Source organism: Daldinia loculata, assembly GCF_022478755.1.
Source record: "Daldinia loculata strain CBS 113971 unplaced genomic scaffold F4817scaffold_17, whole genome shotgun sequence".
Taxonomy (NCBI): domain Eukaryota; kingdom Fungi; phylum Ascomycota; class Sordariomycetes; order Xylariales; family Hypoxylaceae; genus Daldinia; species Daldinia loculata.
In genome coordinates this window covers 224,837-240,560 of record NW_026054871.1, presented here as the reverse complement: position 1 = coordinate 240,560, position 15,724 = coordinate 224,837, and the positions used below count along the sequence as shown (strand labels likewise).

At 47.3% G+C, this 15,724-nt stretch overlaps 5 protein-coding genes across 5 annotated transcripts; 2 read left to right on the top strand and 3 right to left on the bottom strand.

Moving 5' to 3' along the window:
• Positions 1-530: 530 nt before the first annotated feature.
• F4817DRAFT_334032 (uncharacterized protein) lies at positions 531-2,608 on the top strand. The gene has a single exon (XM_049302843.1). The coding sequence runs from the start codon at positions 994-996 to the stop codon at positions 2,407-2,409; it is 1,416 nt and encodes a 471-aa protein (XP_049160206.1). The 5' UTR covers positions 531-993; the 3' UTR covers positions 2,410-2,608.
• A 1,078-nt stretch (positions 2,609-3,686) lies between these two features.
• F4817DRAFT_364355 (uncharacterized protein) lies at positions 3,687-5,804 on the top strand. Its single transcript, XM_049306742.1, has 5 exons — positions 3,687-4,004; positions 4,174-4,287; positions 4,376-4,479; positions 4,555-4,785; positions 4,857-5,804. The coding sequence occupies exons 1-5, from the start codon at positions 3,722-3,724 to the stop codon at positions 5,385-5,387; spliced, it is 1,263 nt and encodes a 420-aa protein (XP_049160205.1). The 5' UTR covers positions 3,687-3,721; the 3' UTR covers positions 5,388-5,804.
• On the bottom strand, positions 5,698-7,441 carry F4817DRAFT_334030 (uncharacterized protein). Its single transcript, XM_049302842.1, has 2 exons — positions 7,010-7,441; positions 5,698-6,931 (listed from the first exon to the last, which is right to left on the bottom strand). Exons 1-2 carry the CDS (start codon positions 7,181-7,183, stop codon positions 6,014-6,016), a joined length of 1,092 nt encoding a protein of 363 aa, XP_049160204.1. The 5' UTR covers positions 7,184-7,441; the 3' UTR covers positions 5,698-6,013.
• Positions 7,442-7,454: 13 nt separating this feature from the next.
• On the bottom strand, positions 7,455-11,082 carry F4817DRAFT_334029 (uncharacterized protein). The gene is made up of 3 exons (XM_049302841.1): positions 10,749-11,082; positions 7,568-10,631; positions 7,455-7,501 (listed from the first exon to the last, which is right to left on the bottom strand). Exons 1-2 carry the CDS (start codon positions 10,777-10,779, stop codon positions 7,939-7,941), a joined length of 2,724 nt encoding a protein of 907 aa, XP_049160203.1. The 5' UTR covers positions 10,780-11,082; the 3' UTR covers positions 7,455-7,501; positions 7,568-7,938.
• Positions 11,083-12,246: 1,164 nt separating this feature from the next.
• F4817DRAFT_66084 (uncharacterized protein) lies at positions 12,247-14,325 on the bottom strand. Its single transcript, XM_049307731.1, has 7 exons — positions 14,145-14,325; positions 14,009-14,018; positions 13,842-13,950; positions 13,728-13,780; positions 13,154-13,612; positions 12,850-13,103; positions 12,247-12,793 (listed from the first exon to the last, which is right to left on the bottom strand). Exons 1-7 carry the CDS (start codon positions 14,204-14,206, stop codon positions 12,580-12,582), a joined length of 1,161 nt encoding a protein of 386 aa, XP_049160202.1. The 5' UTR covers positions 14,207-14,325; the 3' UTR covers positions 12,247-12,579.
• Between the last annotated feature and the right edge of the window lie 1,399 nt (positions 14,326-15,724).

Below are 15,724 nucleotides of genomic sequence, written 5' to 3'. Positions count from 1 at the left end.
TGTGGACGAGCCGTGAAGACTCGTTACCGATAGATCAAAGGTGGGTATATACTATGCTCAGGAAAATAAGCTGTTGATATTGATTTTCATACGGAATAGTTACATGTTTTCATATGTGTACATGTAATCACCTACACAGATCAAATCACTCGTAATAAGCCTTTTGTGTAGGAAGATTTACCAGACGCGCGTTGTATTATGTCGAAGCTGAGCTGGCTGATATCGTTCATGTAGTGTGTTTAGTAATGAGAAAGGAGCGAATGGATTGGTTCTCGTTACCGGTGTCCGAGCTGAGTCGCACAGCCCTCTCGCCCTGTGGCTCGGCGTTCCTTCAACCGGTACTAATTAGCGGGGTGGTCCCCTGTAATATTCACAGCAAAGTTCCCTGTAGATGCCATAATTATAGCAGGGTCGAGTCCACTTTTAAGGGAATTCTTGAGTGACCCAAGCTGCAAACAACCTTGAGCACATGACGACAATGAGACACCGTACAATAAGGTGCATCTCACGCGCATATTATATTAGGTATCTAATTCATACATAATTTATTTCTGTTCATATCCTCATCTTCTTTCCGTCGCATTGCAGTCTTGATGTTTTAGTCTACATTCAACTATATACTTGGAAGTACGTACATGATTGTCATCTTGGCCCTTTTTGACCCTTGGCGCGCTTCCATTGTTCTCGGAAGGCATAACGACGATATCGAGGCTGAGTCTATTGTGCCGACCCGAGCCTAGCTTTTTGGCTTCGTCACCCACTACTGCCACTTCCTTCTTTTTCATACATTGCCCACTTAGGTCAGCTGCGACTTGTCTTGGAAGTCACTTATTTAGAATTCTAGCTTTCTACCTTCTCTTACTTGGAATCTTTTATATCTTGTCCATCTTGACTAAGCTTTGTACACTACATTACATCATATCACCTACAAATTATCACCTACAACCGACAGATGAGCCAGGACGTTGGAATACTTGGCGCAACTTTTGCAAAATGCTCGACGAGAACTTACCAACTTTCTTCTTCAGACCCTCTAATAATCCGCTATGTAGGATCTTATACTTCTCTCAAAATGGCTCCGAGCCGGCACCTGAATACTCACTCCAGAAAATAAACCCGGACCTTCCCCAGTCTAGGAATAAGTACGCTGTGGCCTTGGGAGACGCGAGCTTTCAGGATGTCATCTTGGCAGAGGTCCTGATCGAGCCCGAGTTTCAGCAGCCTACTCTGTCCGCTGCCGAAATCAGACAACAGAATGGTGTTCCACCCCCACCTGTACCTTTGATCCCTGACGGATTCGCCATACAACTCTACAACCCAGAGCAGCAGGTTATGGTAAAGGGTGAGAAGAGCACCTGGACCGGGAAGGAGTCGTGGGAGTTTGAAATGCCTCAGCAGAGCTTCCGCATGCCCTCGGTGTCCAAAGTTGATCGCCAGCAGAATGACCCGGTCGCAAGCAGTCTCACACCCAAAATAATGTTTAGGTGGAAGAGAGATAGTAAGTTCTCTAAGGACATGACATGCTACATGACAGGCACATCAGTCGGTGGCAAGAAGAGCAAAGACCCGGATATCACAATAGCGTTATACAAGAACGGGAGGGAACCCAGCGTCACCATTTACGAGCCGAATCTTCAGAGGGTGGACATAGAGGATCGCAAAGGCCTCGAAGTCGTATTGCTGCTCGGCGCTGAGGTCATTCGCGAGATATACTTATTCCCCAACCGGGACTCATTCAATATTGCAGGCTCAGCAAATAGGCGCAAGAACTCGCGGCCCAGTCCAACCTCATCCACATCACCACGTCTCATGACCGGCGCATTCGGCAACCTCCCTCCCGCAAAGACCACCTCCCCCGTCACCCAACAGCCCACACCTCCTGCAGAATCTAGCATCGACGTCGAGACCAAGCGTCTGCAGGCCTTAGTCCAGCAAGAACAGCGTGAGCGCGAGAAGCGGGACCGCGCGGAGCAGAAGCGCATCAAGAGGATGCTCGAGGAAGAGGAAAAAGAGCGTCAGCGCCGCGATGCTGAAGTTGCCAAGGAGACGGAGAGGCTGCGGAAGGAGTTCGGTATAGAAGGCCAAGACTTCGGCCCGAAACCAAATTTACCGCCCCGACAAACCGTCGCTGGGCCCAGCCGCACGCAGCTACAACCACCGGTCCCACCGCCGCGGCCCGTGAGCGCGGGACCCAAACCACATTCGCATGGAGGAGGGTTCGGCAGCTGGTTCCATGCTGTGGGACCTACGCCTGGTGCTCCTATGCCGCAGGCTTTGGGATATGGGTACGGGTACGGGTACGGGCAGCAGTTGCAGCCGAATTCGGGGCGGAGAAGAGGCGGAAGCGCGGATAGTGGGACTGGGAGCGGGAGTGGGAAGATGTTGAAGAAGAAGAGTACGTTGTTCTGAGGAGTGTGTAAATAAAACTGGATTTGGGACTTGGGACTTGGGACTTGGGACGGGTATTAGGTGGTATTATGTAAATTTAAATTTGAACAGGCTGGATCTGGGTCTGAGGAGGTTAGGACTGGGAAGGAAGGCGAGTGCGTAGGTATAAGGAATACGTGATTTGAATGATACCCATGATAAGTTTAGGTTATTTTATGTCTTCTGTTTTCTTGTGACATTGCTGTGGTTAGGTTGAATGGTACCGTGGATTATGAATTGGTAGATACTTGAAAACATTATCTTTAAGGGGTGTGCTAATTATGAGTCTACGCAGTAATTACCAAGAATTCTTTCGAGAAACACTTTGAGGCTCTACCTAGATGGTAAATCCACCAGTATCTTACTTCCTCCTGGGCACCTAGGTAAGTAGGTTCAAGTCCCGGCTTCGACGGGTGCCTTTACTATCACTGATTCTACGATTACACTTCTGGTTTGCTCTGGACATTTGCTACAGCTCATCTAAATGGCCTGAATTTTCGATTAAATAGATGGGCATAAGATCTCTAATGCCCTATGAAATAAGGTGGCTTCTTGTACTATCGAAAAATGGTCTAGTTCGGCCCTTAATGAAGCTATTTACTGTTATATATTCGACTAGTACTTTAACTGTCGACTGTATCGAACATATTGTAGGATTAGGGGGTACGTGCTACTGGTCGTTGATTGCCATGTATCAGAGAAAAAGAATATTCGAGTCTTGCAAGTATCAGTACTCTAGATCTTACTCCTCGCCTTAGTTGCAACAGACTACGGTTTGCAGCTTTTAACGGATGGGTTTGAGGATTTTTATATGATATTTTTCATGTTCTCACTTATCGACGGGAGTTTCTCAGTAATAAAGTGCATGGTGAATTTGTCCCAAGATCATTCTAGCTTAGAGATAGTCTGATTTATTATCTGTGGTCTTGTGACCGATGAGTACTCGCAGCGGTTCTGTACATTAGGTACCTATCCCCCACGCCGTCGCCTCATATCGTGAGCCCCTCACCGCACTAAATTACCTACTACAACCAGCTACTCGTGACGATAAAAAGTCTTGCGGTAAATCAACTCCCTCCTGCCTGCAAAAAAAGAGACGGGGTGGCCAATGCAACAAGTTCTTACCTCAGGTACTCATTCCCTCTTCTCGTCCCAGCCACCACTTATTTTACAACTAAAACCTACAACAACTCACAACTCACGACAACTCTACTCAATATTGAACATCGCACACTACATTAACATTCAAAAAATCCAACTCTTATTCTATCTTTTACAACCATCATCCGCCACAATGTCACGCCCTCAAGGAAAAGGTATCTCCTGTACGCTGTCCAAATGTGACATCACCATAGCTGGGCCTCTCGGTGACGATTGGACCTACGAGAATGTTGCGCGCTGGACGACGTACAACGGCGGAATCTTCTGTAACATCGTCGACAAGGATGTGACGCATGTCCTCGCTACGCCCGAGCAGTACAAAGCGAGGATCCCTACTATCAAGCTGGCTATTAAGTACAAGGCACATATCGTGACCAAGGACTGGTTTGAGGATTCGCTTTATAAGAAGCGACGCTGTAAGTTTTTAAATCGTTTGCTATCTCAATGGATCATTATTTTGGCCTACGGGAGTTACTTGTTGCTATGAAGTCTCTTGCGGAATAGGAACTCACGACTTGAATGGTGTTTGATACTCATCTATGAGCAACGATGGTGTATGCTGACACTATGCTTTTTTTTTAATAGTGAACGAGGAAGAATACTCACTCAAGCGTATCGACCAAAAAGCCAAAGCCAAGAAGGAACTTGAGGTGAAGGCGCAGAAAGGGATTGAACAGGCCGAATCCTTCATTAACACAAGTGAGTTCCCACTCCAGAACCCTCATCTCCCCTCCCCTCCCCCCTATATCCACAGTATCTGGAATATAATAGCTAACACCCACTCAAGACCTCTATCACATCTATCGAGATGGCACCTACTTCCCCTACGAGATCACCTTAACTCGTAACGACAAGGAGAATGGAAATGTTGGTCAAAAGTACCAACTTTATGTAAGTCCCTACCTTCTAGACATTATCCTCCCACCCCTCTCACTCTCAACCACTCGCCACTAACTCCCTTCTCAGCTCTGGGAATCCAACTCCAAGCCGCACCTCTACCAATTCGCAGCCAAATTCTACAAAAAGCCTCGCGACAGCCGCCCTTCTATCCATCGTCCGCGGGAGACTCCCGTACTCCTAGAGACAGCATTGAAAGACTTCACGGTGTTTTTCCACCAAAAGACCGGTATCCACTGGAACGACCGCATCGCCAAAGCGGGAACCACGGACAAGAGCAAGTTCCAGTACCAGCCTCCCGTAAGTCATACATTTACCCCAAGACTCTCTAATTACTAGTGACTGACAAGATGTATTTTAAAAAAAATTAGATCGGCGGAAAGCCAGTAGGCACCCTCGACGACCCGGCTCCCGAGAGCTGGTCCATATTCGGCAGCGGCACTGACTCCCCGTCGGCCACGGATTCGACGTCGAGCACCAAGAAGGACCAGAAGCAGGAACTAGATAAAGCCGCCAGCCGCAAGCGCAAGAGCCCCGCGGAGCCTGTCCAGCGCACCGGCGGCGAGAAGCGACAGCGCAGGGAGAAGGAGAAGGTGAAGGAGGACGACAAGAAGAAGGAGGAGGAAAGGGAGAAGGCCAAAGAGAGGAAGGAAGAGGAGCCGAACTGTGAAAACTCGGTTTCCGCTCGCACGCGCGGCAAGACCGCGGTTAACAACAACAAGAGAGCTCGTGCCTGCGAGGACGACGATCTTGCCGTCAAGCATCACGAGACGACCAAGCGCCAAAAGGTTGAAGCAGCCAATGCCGATATAGACGAGCCGAGCCAAGGAGAACAGCCTGAGATCAGCAATCTCTCGGCGCTAGTCCGCACCATGAGAAAGAGTCGTAAGCGAGAGGTGTAAGTGCCGCAGGGGCCCGACGATAGCGAGAAGAAGGAGTAGGAGGCGGACAATGTCGTTATGACACAAGATATCGTCGACGATATACCCGACATGTCAGAGGAGGAGTAGCGAGCGAGTGAGCGAGTACGTGGACTGCTAGATAGATGTACGAATGTAAGAGGAAGCGATGGATTTCGAATACTCACTGACTGACCCCCTTTAGCGGTCATTTACCATACCATAGATACCCCTGCTCGAGCAAAATACTGCTACATATTTGCAAGCGTTGATTTTTAGATAGCCGTCTCGCCCTCGGGGGTAAAAGAACAATGGCAATGAACTCTTACAGTTAAAAGTCGAGTACCTGTCTAAGCTAACATAACCGCATCAACATACCATACCATACCATACCATACCATATCGCAACACAGCGTAAACGCAAACGCCTTACTTGCCAAGTAGACCAGCTCGCCCAGCTACCTACCTATGTAAATGCATCATCGCCAAAACATCGTAATATCATAAACTTGTCCTATCAAGTCAACGCTACCAGGGTACCCTTTCCTTACTCCCCTTTTCCCTTCACCCCCCTTTTTTCTTTTCCTTTCCTTTCTTTCTTTCTCTCTCTCAACCACCTTCTCCCCCCCCTAAAACCGCAACTTAGGAAACACAAAAACAAGCACCACCGCAAAAATAGCCAAGCCCGCTATCCAGAGATACAGCAGCATGCGTCCCCACCAGCCCTTCCCCTCCGTCAACCGTCTCAGCGCGCCCATGCGTCCCGCGACCGCGCCCAGCCCGCGCTCGTTGCGCTCGAGATTGGTCCCGGCCGCGCGCACCACGTCTTGGTCCTCGCGCAGCGACGACGCGAACCGGTGCGACGACTCCTTGAGCGCGCGCGCCATGCCCACCATCGACTCGGTGAGCTTGTCTTGCTCGGCGCGGTGGAGGTCCATGATTGCTTCCGTAGTGGAGGTTGTGCTGGTGCTTGGGTCGGGGCGGGTGCCGAAGAGTTGGGTGCGCAGCGCGCTGGTCTCGGCCGTGTCTGGCGGGAGGGGCTGTTGCGAAGCGGCGCCGCGGGGGCGTAGGGTCTGCGATGTGCTGGTTCCTGACCCTGACGGTGTTGGTTCTGGTGCTGATGAGGCTGTTGTTGTCGCCTGATGTGATTGCGTTGCACTGGATGACTGCTGACGATGGTCTGGAATTTGCGACTCTGGAGTAAGAGATGGCGACTCTTCCGTCTCTATCTCCGCCTCCTCATTTTGCTGCTCCTCTATATCTTCGATATCGTCATCATCATCTCCCTGCTGGCCCGCCGCTGAAGTCGACTCAATACTCTCACTTGGGGTATTAATGATATCGCCTAGCAAATCCTCGCCTTCGGAACTGTCATCGTCACTATCCACGCTGATCTCCTCGAGCTCGCGGAACCTCTCGGTGATTTGCTCGAGGACCTCCCGCTTGCCATTTAGATCGTTCTGCACCTCCTGCCGTCGCGTGTGTATTTTGATCGTAAGCGCGTCATGCTCTAGCTTTGTCAGGAGCGATCGGGCGTAGTCGATGTTCTAGAAGCAGTGGTATGCCAAGTTAGCTCCTCTAATCTCTATTAAACCAGAGGTAAGCAATCCAGATCAAGTACATACGACCCTAGCTTTAGCGCGCTCATACTCGCTTATTCTCAGTCGTCGCTCTCTCTCAGCATCGGCATGGAGAATGTTCTCTTGTAAGCGGTCGAGGAGACGGTTAAGGTCTGGCAGGGAGTCTGGGTTGGATATGGTTCGCTTCTGGGTGATGGGCGCCTGGGCTAGTCGCGCCATATTGGAAAGTTGATAGTGATCTTTGGGGTTTGGGGTTGTAAGTGTGCTGGATTCAATTCAAGAAGGAGAAAAACTGAAGAGTATTAAGCTTAGAAACTTTGTTTTGTTAAAGTTTAGACATTGCCGAGTTGGTGACACGGAGCACGCGTCTTTGTACATATGATGTATGACTGGTTCCGTTGGTGGGGCATCCGGTCCGCAACTAGTGTAATAGAACTTCTTACCCCATAGCCATAAGCAAGGAGTGCCTTCCCTCTCTTCTTGTCCCATTGTAAACAAATCAAAATGTTTTGAGGTGACACGATATACATGTATGTAGGTACCTACCTCCTATTATACAGGTACTAGTCTTATATTACGCTAATACCTGGGTTACCTTAGGTACTTAACCTAGTATTTACCAAATTATCATCAATTTTTAGAGGAACATATCACATGTAACTTAGGACAAGTCGCAGAGAAATAGATGCTTATGGTAAGAATATACTGGCATATGGTTTTATCTTGGACAGTTATAAACAAGATTAAACTCACAAATGCAATCACATAGAGAAATATAAAATCATGGAGTTCCCAAAATTTCAACGCCTATATTAGCAATGCAATTTCTAGCTTGCATCGGATAGGGGGTATAATGATAATTATCGCTAGCCCCTTAAACTAACCTTCCCATGATTCTACCTCCACCCAAAATTAACCCACCCCTAGATCATAAAAACTTCTATTCTACGACCCTCCTGAGCAAATGTGCACCGCTAACGTCTCGCGCTGTTAGATGCGTTTTCTAAGAAGTTCAAGAGGAAATTCCTATCTGCGGGGGATAAAGGAGCTTGACTCTCATGCCTCGACGCGTTCCCCCGCAATCCTGGTCTCCCTTCGCCTCCACTAGAAGCAACTGAGCCCAACCGGGATCGTGGCGCCGCGCTGGTACTGAACTGGTCGAGCGTTGCCGGCTCCTTCCCTTTGCTCTGTTCGAAATTTGACGGCGACTTTCCGAAAAGAGATAAAAGTGCACTCTTTTGCTCGGCAGTTGAGTCTTGCCGGAACTGCACGCTACCAGGAACCGGTAGTGCTGACGCAGAAGGCGGACCTTGGAGCAGCGACAGCGGGTTGTGTTGACTCCCGTGTGAGGTACCGTATGGATAAGAGTGTGTCGAGTCTGCGTAGGTCCTCGGTGACGACCGGCCGAATTGTTCTGCCTTCTGTGGTACCAGCTGATATGGCTTCGGGGACGGATTCGTAAAAGGCGATCCCTTACTGAACGACCTATGGCTAAGCTGTGATGCCGTGGCTGGGTACTGACCTGTTTCTGACCCGGCAGCTGAAGCTACTCTGTTCTGACTTGGTGACTGTTGTCCAGGTTGAGGGCGAGATAGTATAGTAAGTGCCCGGAATGGAAGGTTTGCTTCAGGATTCATTTGTACAGGACGACCATTTTCGTGGGCTGCAGATCGCAGGGAACCGGCATTAGAATGAGGCTGACTGGACCATTGTTGTTTCTCGCCTTCGCTCAATCGGGAAGAACGTCGCGTTACTATTTCCCTATCGGCCTCATGTTGCGATGCCGACGACTCGGTCTTCTTGAACATATTGAGTAAATCTGAGCGATGTTTATCGGTCGGGAGTCTAGGCCGCGCCTCAGGCCCCGATGGCGCTGCATGGCCATTGTTAATCGACGTTTTGTTCAAATCGGAAAGCATGGCTGTAGCTTCGTATTGGCTAGCAAACGCATTACCCGGTGCAGAAAACTGATGTTGGGGGTTCTGCATCGTTTGCATGTTCGCGACCTGTCCTGATAATTCCGGTACGAAGCCTTGGTTCATATCTGGCTGTTTTACGCCACCCTTAAGGACATTCAACAAGTTGGCCGGATGCGCAGGTAGTTCAGTAGGCAGTGTCCTTTCAGGATACCCGCCTTGCGCGCCATGATTGTGAACCTGAGGACCGTATGCGCCGTATTGATGTCCTTGTGGTAATCGGGAAAGTCCTGGCTGGGCAGTCGTATTGTCCGTGACCTGTGGGGAGGAGGCCATCCCACGCAGGAGCATAGCCTTTTGTACCTGCGGGGGTAATGGTTGGGGATGTACAAGTTGTACCGGTTGATTCCGGGATTGACGCGGTTGTTCTGAAGATGCTGGAGGACCAGGAAGCTCGGTAGTGACGTTAACGAATGGGCGAGCCCGGTGTTGTTGTGTGTAGCTTAGATTTGGATTTGCTTCACCTGTCAACCGTGCTGCTCCATAACTTGAGTTTGGATTTACATCAGCCGTTAACCGTTTCTCTCCGTACATTGCATTTGGATTTGCATCAACGAGCCGTGCTGCTCCGTAACTGGAGGCAGGTCCATGCTGCTCGGGATAATGGTGATGCGGAGCCATGGGTTTGGGGGCATTGATTGACGCGGGATCAAACGAGATGCGAGTCTTCCCCCCTTGTGCTTGTCTAGATGCCTCCTCGTCACTTGATACCTTTGGCCGCAAAAGAGATAGGAGGGCTTGCCCTGCCTGCTGGTCCGAGGATGGCGATAGTATCTGAAGGCCCTGCGTAGGTGGCTTCACCTTCAACAACCTATGCAGCTCCTTCGTTGCGCTATCAATAAATTCTGAGTTTGTACCTGCGGATGGTACCTGGACTGGTTCGTGGACGACATTATCATCCGTCAAATTTTCCTCGTAGAACTGGGGGTGGTGGTGAGCGCTAGGGTGTCCGAGTTTCTGGGCGTCCAGCTTCTTTTGTTTCATCACCCATTGTCGTAATTGAACCATGAATGGAGCGACCATATAAAACTTATCGTTAGAAGGACCTCCGACCCCGTTCTTCCCGGCACCTTTCCTCTTACGAAATGCTGGTAATTCTTCGACCTTGTACCACTTGATGCCCCCAATTTCCTTCCTGGTTCTTGTTTCAAAGACAGTATCTTCCGGTACGCCGCGAAACACATAGAGCCGGACCTGTTGGTCATGCATAGTAACCTCAAGGGGGTGGACTGGTTCATTCTTGTCAACAAGACCAGCTTCCCGGAGATCGTACCCTGTCTCTTCGTAAACCTCACGGATAGCGCAATCAAGGTCGTCTTCGTTTTTATTTATCTTCCCTCGTGGAAAACTCCAGCTCGCTCCTTTCTTGTAACCCCGAACAAGGACGGCCGCATCCATATCGTCGTTGAGCATAACTGCTCCTCGGACTGGTACTCTTGTCTTATATTGCATGAATTCTTCGAAAGCTTTGATATGACTTTCCGCAGAGAATGATGCGAGTAGAGGACAATGCTGGAACATCTTAAGACTAAAACTCCGCAACGACATGGACGGTAAGGCAGGATCCAAAGGTCGGATGAAATCTTCGTAGAACCATTGTGCTTCTTCAATTTGGAAGCAGATGCGTGCTACTGAGGACAGGTCTTCTCGGGGGAGGTTTATGATGAATCGAACGCAGAGGTCGTCCAGCCCTAAGGAATAATGTTAGCTAATATCTCATCAATATATGACGCGCTTAACGCCGCGCCGGAATCAACCGCCAGATCAAGATCAGACAGATACCATCTCTAGGAAGCGATAGTACGTACAATCTTCTAATGTCATTTTGTATTGCGCCATACTGGACTCTACTTCCTTGCATGACCACAGGTTGGGCAGAATGTTGTGTTGAGCTGGAAAGCCGGCCAATTATAGGACGGCGCGACAAGCAGGCGACAAGTGAGGGGTGGCGTGGGTGGTAGCTCTCGAAGCTTAAGAGGCACAACTGCGCTGGGAAATACTAGCTGTCAATTAAATGATATTGATGAGTTATGATTTAATACGGGATCTGATTGATTGTAGGTGAGTAAGGTTATGGCGTTGGACGAAACGAATAATGAGAAATGAATGAAAGCTGTTTGGGAGTTGTTAAGTTGACAGTTAGGTAGGATCTGTCTGCCGATGTGGGGATCGAAGGACGATATGTAATAAGGTTGTTGTGGCTGATAAGCTCACAGTTGTAGAACGTGGCCAGTGCTGATTGCATCTGGAACTTGCCAAGCCCCCAATATGTACTGTACAAGCACATATGTACATGCATATATGTACGTACCGAGATACTCAAGAGGTACCCACCTGGGCAGCTGTGCAGTGAGAATTTTCAGTTGGACAGTAAAACTTTTAACAGATCAGAGCCTCAATATCTGAATGTATAAGTTGTGGCTACCGATGGGCAAATTTGCCACCTATACGTGTTTTAAAAAACATACGCATTTGCCCTTCAAAGAGCCAAGAGGTAATTGAATCGTTTAGTACCTTAGTTACCTAACATATATTGTTAAACTGCCAGGTTACATAAATATTTACCTCATAAAAATAGCTATCCGGTTTAAATACCTAGGACGTAGCGACTTTGTTTAAATCGATAGTAGAAGGGGCAATCCGATGCCTTTTATAATAGGCTAATAGGGAGTTGCTACCTATGTTTTTTACTAGCAAGATATACAATGCTCATTCTGATTATTCCAGCCAGCATACCATTAACTCCACATACTGGAATAGATTTTTCTGAAATCAGATCGGTACCAAGAAAAATCGATAATGTTATGTTTAACCGGGCGCCAAACTCCAGATTTGAAGTATACTTTAATATTAGATCGATATCAATAAGCATGGAGCAACTTATCTATCCCATAGAACCTTTACGTACCTCACAAGAGTCATTATTGCGTGGCAAAAATCTCATTGTTTGGAAGTACATAACTACCTAAGGTTAGAGATGTGCTTGGTTGTGCTTACTATACTAATGACTTAGATGGGCAGGTACAGTTATGGATCGAAGGTATGCTTCCACATATATCTTTCCCATAATCTAAAAATAACTACCGAAATTTAGCGTCCGGGATTGTTACACGGGCTCCACAGAGGTGCCGTAGCCTCGGGACCAGGTGGGTAAGAAGACAGGGGCTTTAATTTTGGACAAGGATTATGACCGCCAATAATCATTCTAAAAACTGCATTGGAATAACAGGTAATGAACTGTTAAACGGATTGCAATTAACACTTTCAAGGACTAGTATAGCCTTACTACATAACTAGTGCAAGTCTGACTAGAACATATGAATTAGCTACCTAGAGGTAGGTATAAAGAAGGCACATCAAACACTAAACACGTTTGGGATGCCACAAGTAATCGGTGTACTCAAGCCAACCCCTCACAGAGCTCTGTCATTAAAACAACTGGACTGCAAATGGTCAACCCTGAAATCAGATGGTTTTCTTGCAACTAACAGCTCATTCGTGGCTCATGCAAGTTTGTGAACTGAATACAATACAATCAAAAACAACCAGCCTCACTAACCCTAAAACTCTTGCGTAACCTAAACTGTACAATAGAATTGTGGCCCTTCGAAAACATAAAGGATATTGATCTCATCGTCACTAATCATCACGGTTGTCGGTATCATAACCGTTGTCATTATAGATGGCATTGTTTTTATCGTCTCTACGAAGAGAGGCAAAGCGATTCTGACCGCGGGCAGCGGGCTTCTTGCTGGAAGCAGCCTTCTGCTTTGGAGAACGTGACTCTTGTGGGCCGTCAAATGGCTCGGAGCACTCGTCGTGGTCCCATTGGATCACCCACTTCTTGTACTTTCTAGATGAATTTTGTTAGGCAAGGCTATGTTATCTGAAAGGCTCAGGGGAGCTTACCGTCTACTATGCATGCACATCTTGGTGGTCATTGCGTCGAAGATCGAGTTGGTCTTGATACGGCAATGGCCATCTGAAAATATGATCTTGATGATGACAAGTTTCTCGATATGCTCCGTATCCTCTCGAATCTCGCGTTCGGTGAGCTTTCCCTCGCAGTCTCGGATGATTAGATTTCTGCTTGCACCCTTACGAATCTGAGCAGCAAGATCGCTGTTGATGTGCAATGGGCGATCAGCCCATGCGACGTGAATCTATAGTATCGTTAGACAACCCAAGAAAGAAGGTAACCAACATAACTAACCTTTTTCTGCTGAATGTAGAGGCCATTTTTCTGTACATGGTCATAGAATGACATGGCTCCTTCTTCCTGCACAAAAGACAGAAAAGCGACTTCAGCGCCAGATGTCCATCGCAAACCCGACAAAGAGCCGCCGCGAACGACACTGGTAATATCCCAATAGGTCATACTGCTCGACAAACCCTTCAAACAAAAGGTAGTCTTGCTCCCGGGGGGAAGTTGTGGTCCATCTGCATCATGGCGCCACGGCTCTTTGAATCGTGGCTGTATACCTGACGGCAAGAATTTCGACTTTGCTGGATTGTCTGATGCTTGCTTGTCTGGGGCTTGCTTGTCCGAAGAAAGCACACGGCCATCCCTAAGCTTCCCAGAGGTGGTAGATGCATCCTTCTGCCCTAGGTGAGGGACTTTGCTCTTGGCCTTGCTAGCCTGCACACCTGGAAGATCGTCCTGACTCAAAGCCTATCAACGGTTAGCCTGTGCCAAAGTAGTTCTATATAGAGCAACCACTGCATATTCCTCAAGTTACGGTACTATTGTACAGCTAGAGAGGATTCAAGTAGGTAGCAATACTTACCGTAATGCGTTCGTCAGTCATACCTCCTTGCACAAGGTGACGCGTCAAGTTTGCTAGTAAGAGGTCAGAATAAGTCTAAAGTACCGTAGACAAGTCAGAAGGGGGAGGGTATACCGTATTGACGTTGAGAAAGCACAAGTTCCTCATACTCGTGCATAGGAAGGCACATCAGCGGACCTATCTCGCCAGCGGCGAGGGTATCCTTGAGTTGATAGTCATTACTCTATGAATTAGGTCAGAAAGCTGGTGATCTGATCAGGTTGTAAGCAGGTACTACTTACGGTGTGGGCTCTATTAAATAATAACATGTTAGCTTCTAAATCGAGGATAAAGCTAATAGCTACCTAGGTAGGGGATTCTCCTGTCGAGAATTCTATAATCACATAACAAATAGGACAAGGTTCTATGTTAACATACCGTTTCACAAGAGTCTCAAAGTTAGCTTTATCGAGCACAACAGTATTTCGCGGCGTTGCCATGGTATTGACACTTCAGACGAGACGGAAAAGAAACGAAAAAGGAGAAGGTGAGCTGAGAACCAAATGTTTCGATAAAGGTATGAGGGAAAGAGGTGTTAATTAAATCGGCGATGGTGGCGCGTCAATAAATAAATAAATAGGTGGTGAGGAATTAGGCAACTCTTGGGAATCAAATCGACGTGCTGTAGGTTATGCTGACCGCCAATTTCTACCCGACGGCAACTAACATGATAGCGATTACAAACCCACCAATCTAGGCATTTACAAATGCAAACAGGTAAGCACGGGGATTTAACCAACGTTTGATATAACACAGTAGTTACCTCCATTTGATAACAATTGTTCAACATATCTGGCTGGTTGTCTGTTCAAGTTAATCAACTATGAGAAGACTGCCACAAAGACGTTAAGGAGCCAGAGGAATAAATAACGGAACAGGTCATCAATGAATATTCGTGAAGTACAGAGATGCGTCATACCCAAACAAAGCGTAAAGAGAAGAGCTCAGTAATTACTAACTGTTGGTGACTCCATTTCGATAATGGCCATAATTCATGGAGCTTGCTTCTCGATAAAATACCTTTTGAAACTAGGACACACAGATCATAGTATTTCACCTTCACGTGGAGTAATACCGATAGCTGCTCCAAAGGCCACGACATCTGCAATGATTTAGCTAGAAATAAACAATTATAGGGTATAGTGAAACATAAATTAGCCTAGGAAATGTATGTGGCATATATATATATTAGATCCCGTGGGCCTCGAAGGAGTCATTCCTGCAGTGTAGCAAACCATCATCTGACTTGATAGCTTGCTTCAAATATGATATGGACGTTTCAGTTTACACGTGGAAGGCGTCTCTGTATACCTATCCAGCAAACCGGCATTTGCTGAAGCCGTATTCTATCCCTCAGTACTGACACCTCATAAATAACAAATCTGTAGAATTGCTGACTAGAATTACTTGAATAGGATGATTACTCTGTCAGCTGTATTTCGTAGTACCATAAGTACCTAATATATATATATATTAAATAACATCCGGCGTGTCCGTGAGTTCTATGTTGAAGACGAGGTATATATGAATGCTCGTGACACTAAGACTCCCTTAGAAGTTGGCATCTTGACTAGCAGAATTCTTGAATCTAGAATAGGGGTATCTATACTAAGTGGTCGTTATAATAATATTCTGACTACAGGCATTTATAAACCACCCATAGCGTTGCTTACTATAATAGCTTACTTACGTACTCTTACGGTTTCCAGCTGACGGCGTATTGGCTTGCCATATTCACAGCCAGTCGAAGTCTAAGCTGACTGATTATGGGTGTTAGGATCGAAGAAAGAAACCCGGTATTACTTTTAGGTAAAAAGAAGAAGAAAAGTTGACGGGGTTTAGAGCATTTCCGACTCGCATAGCGGTGCGTCTTCCATATATGTATGTTTCGGCGAAGCCGCTGAATCAAAGTTTGATGTCCACGTACTCGTTAATATCTCCATTAAGGGCAGGCTAAG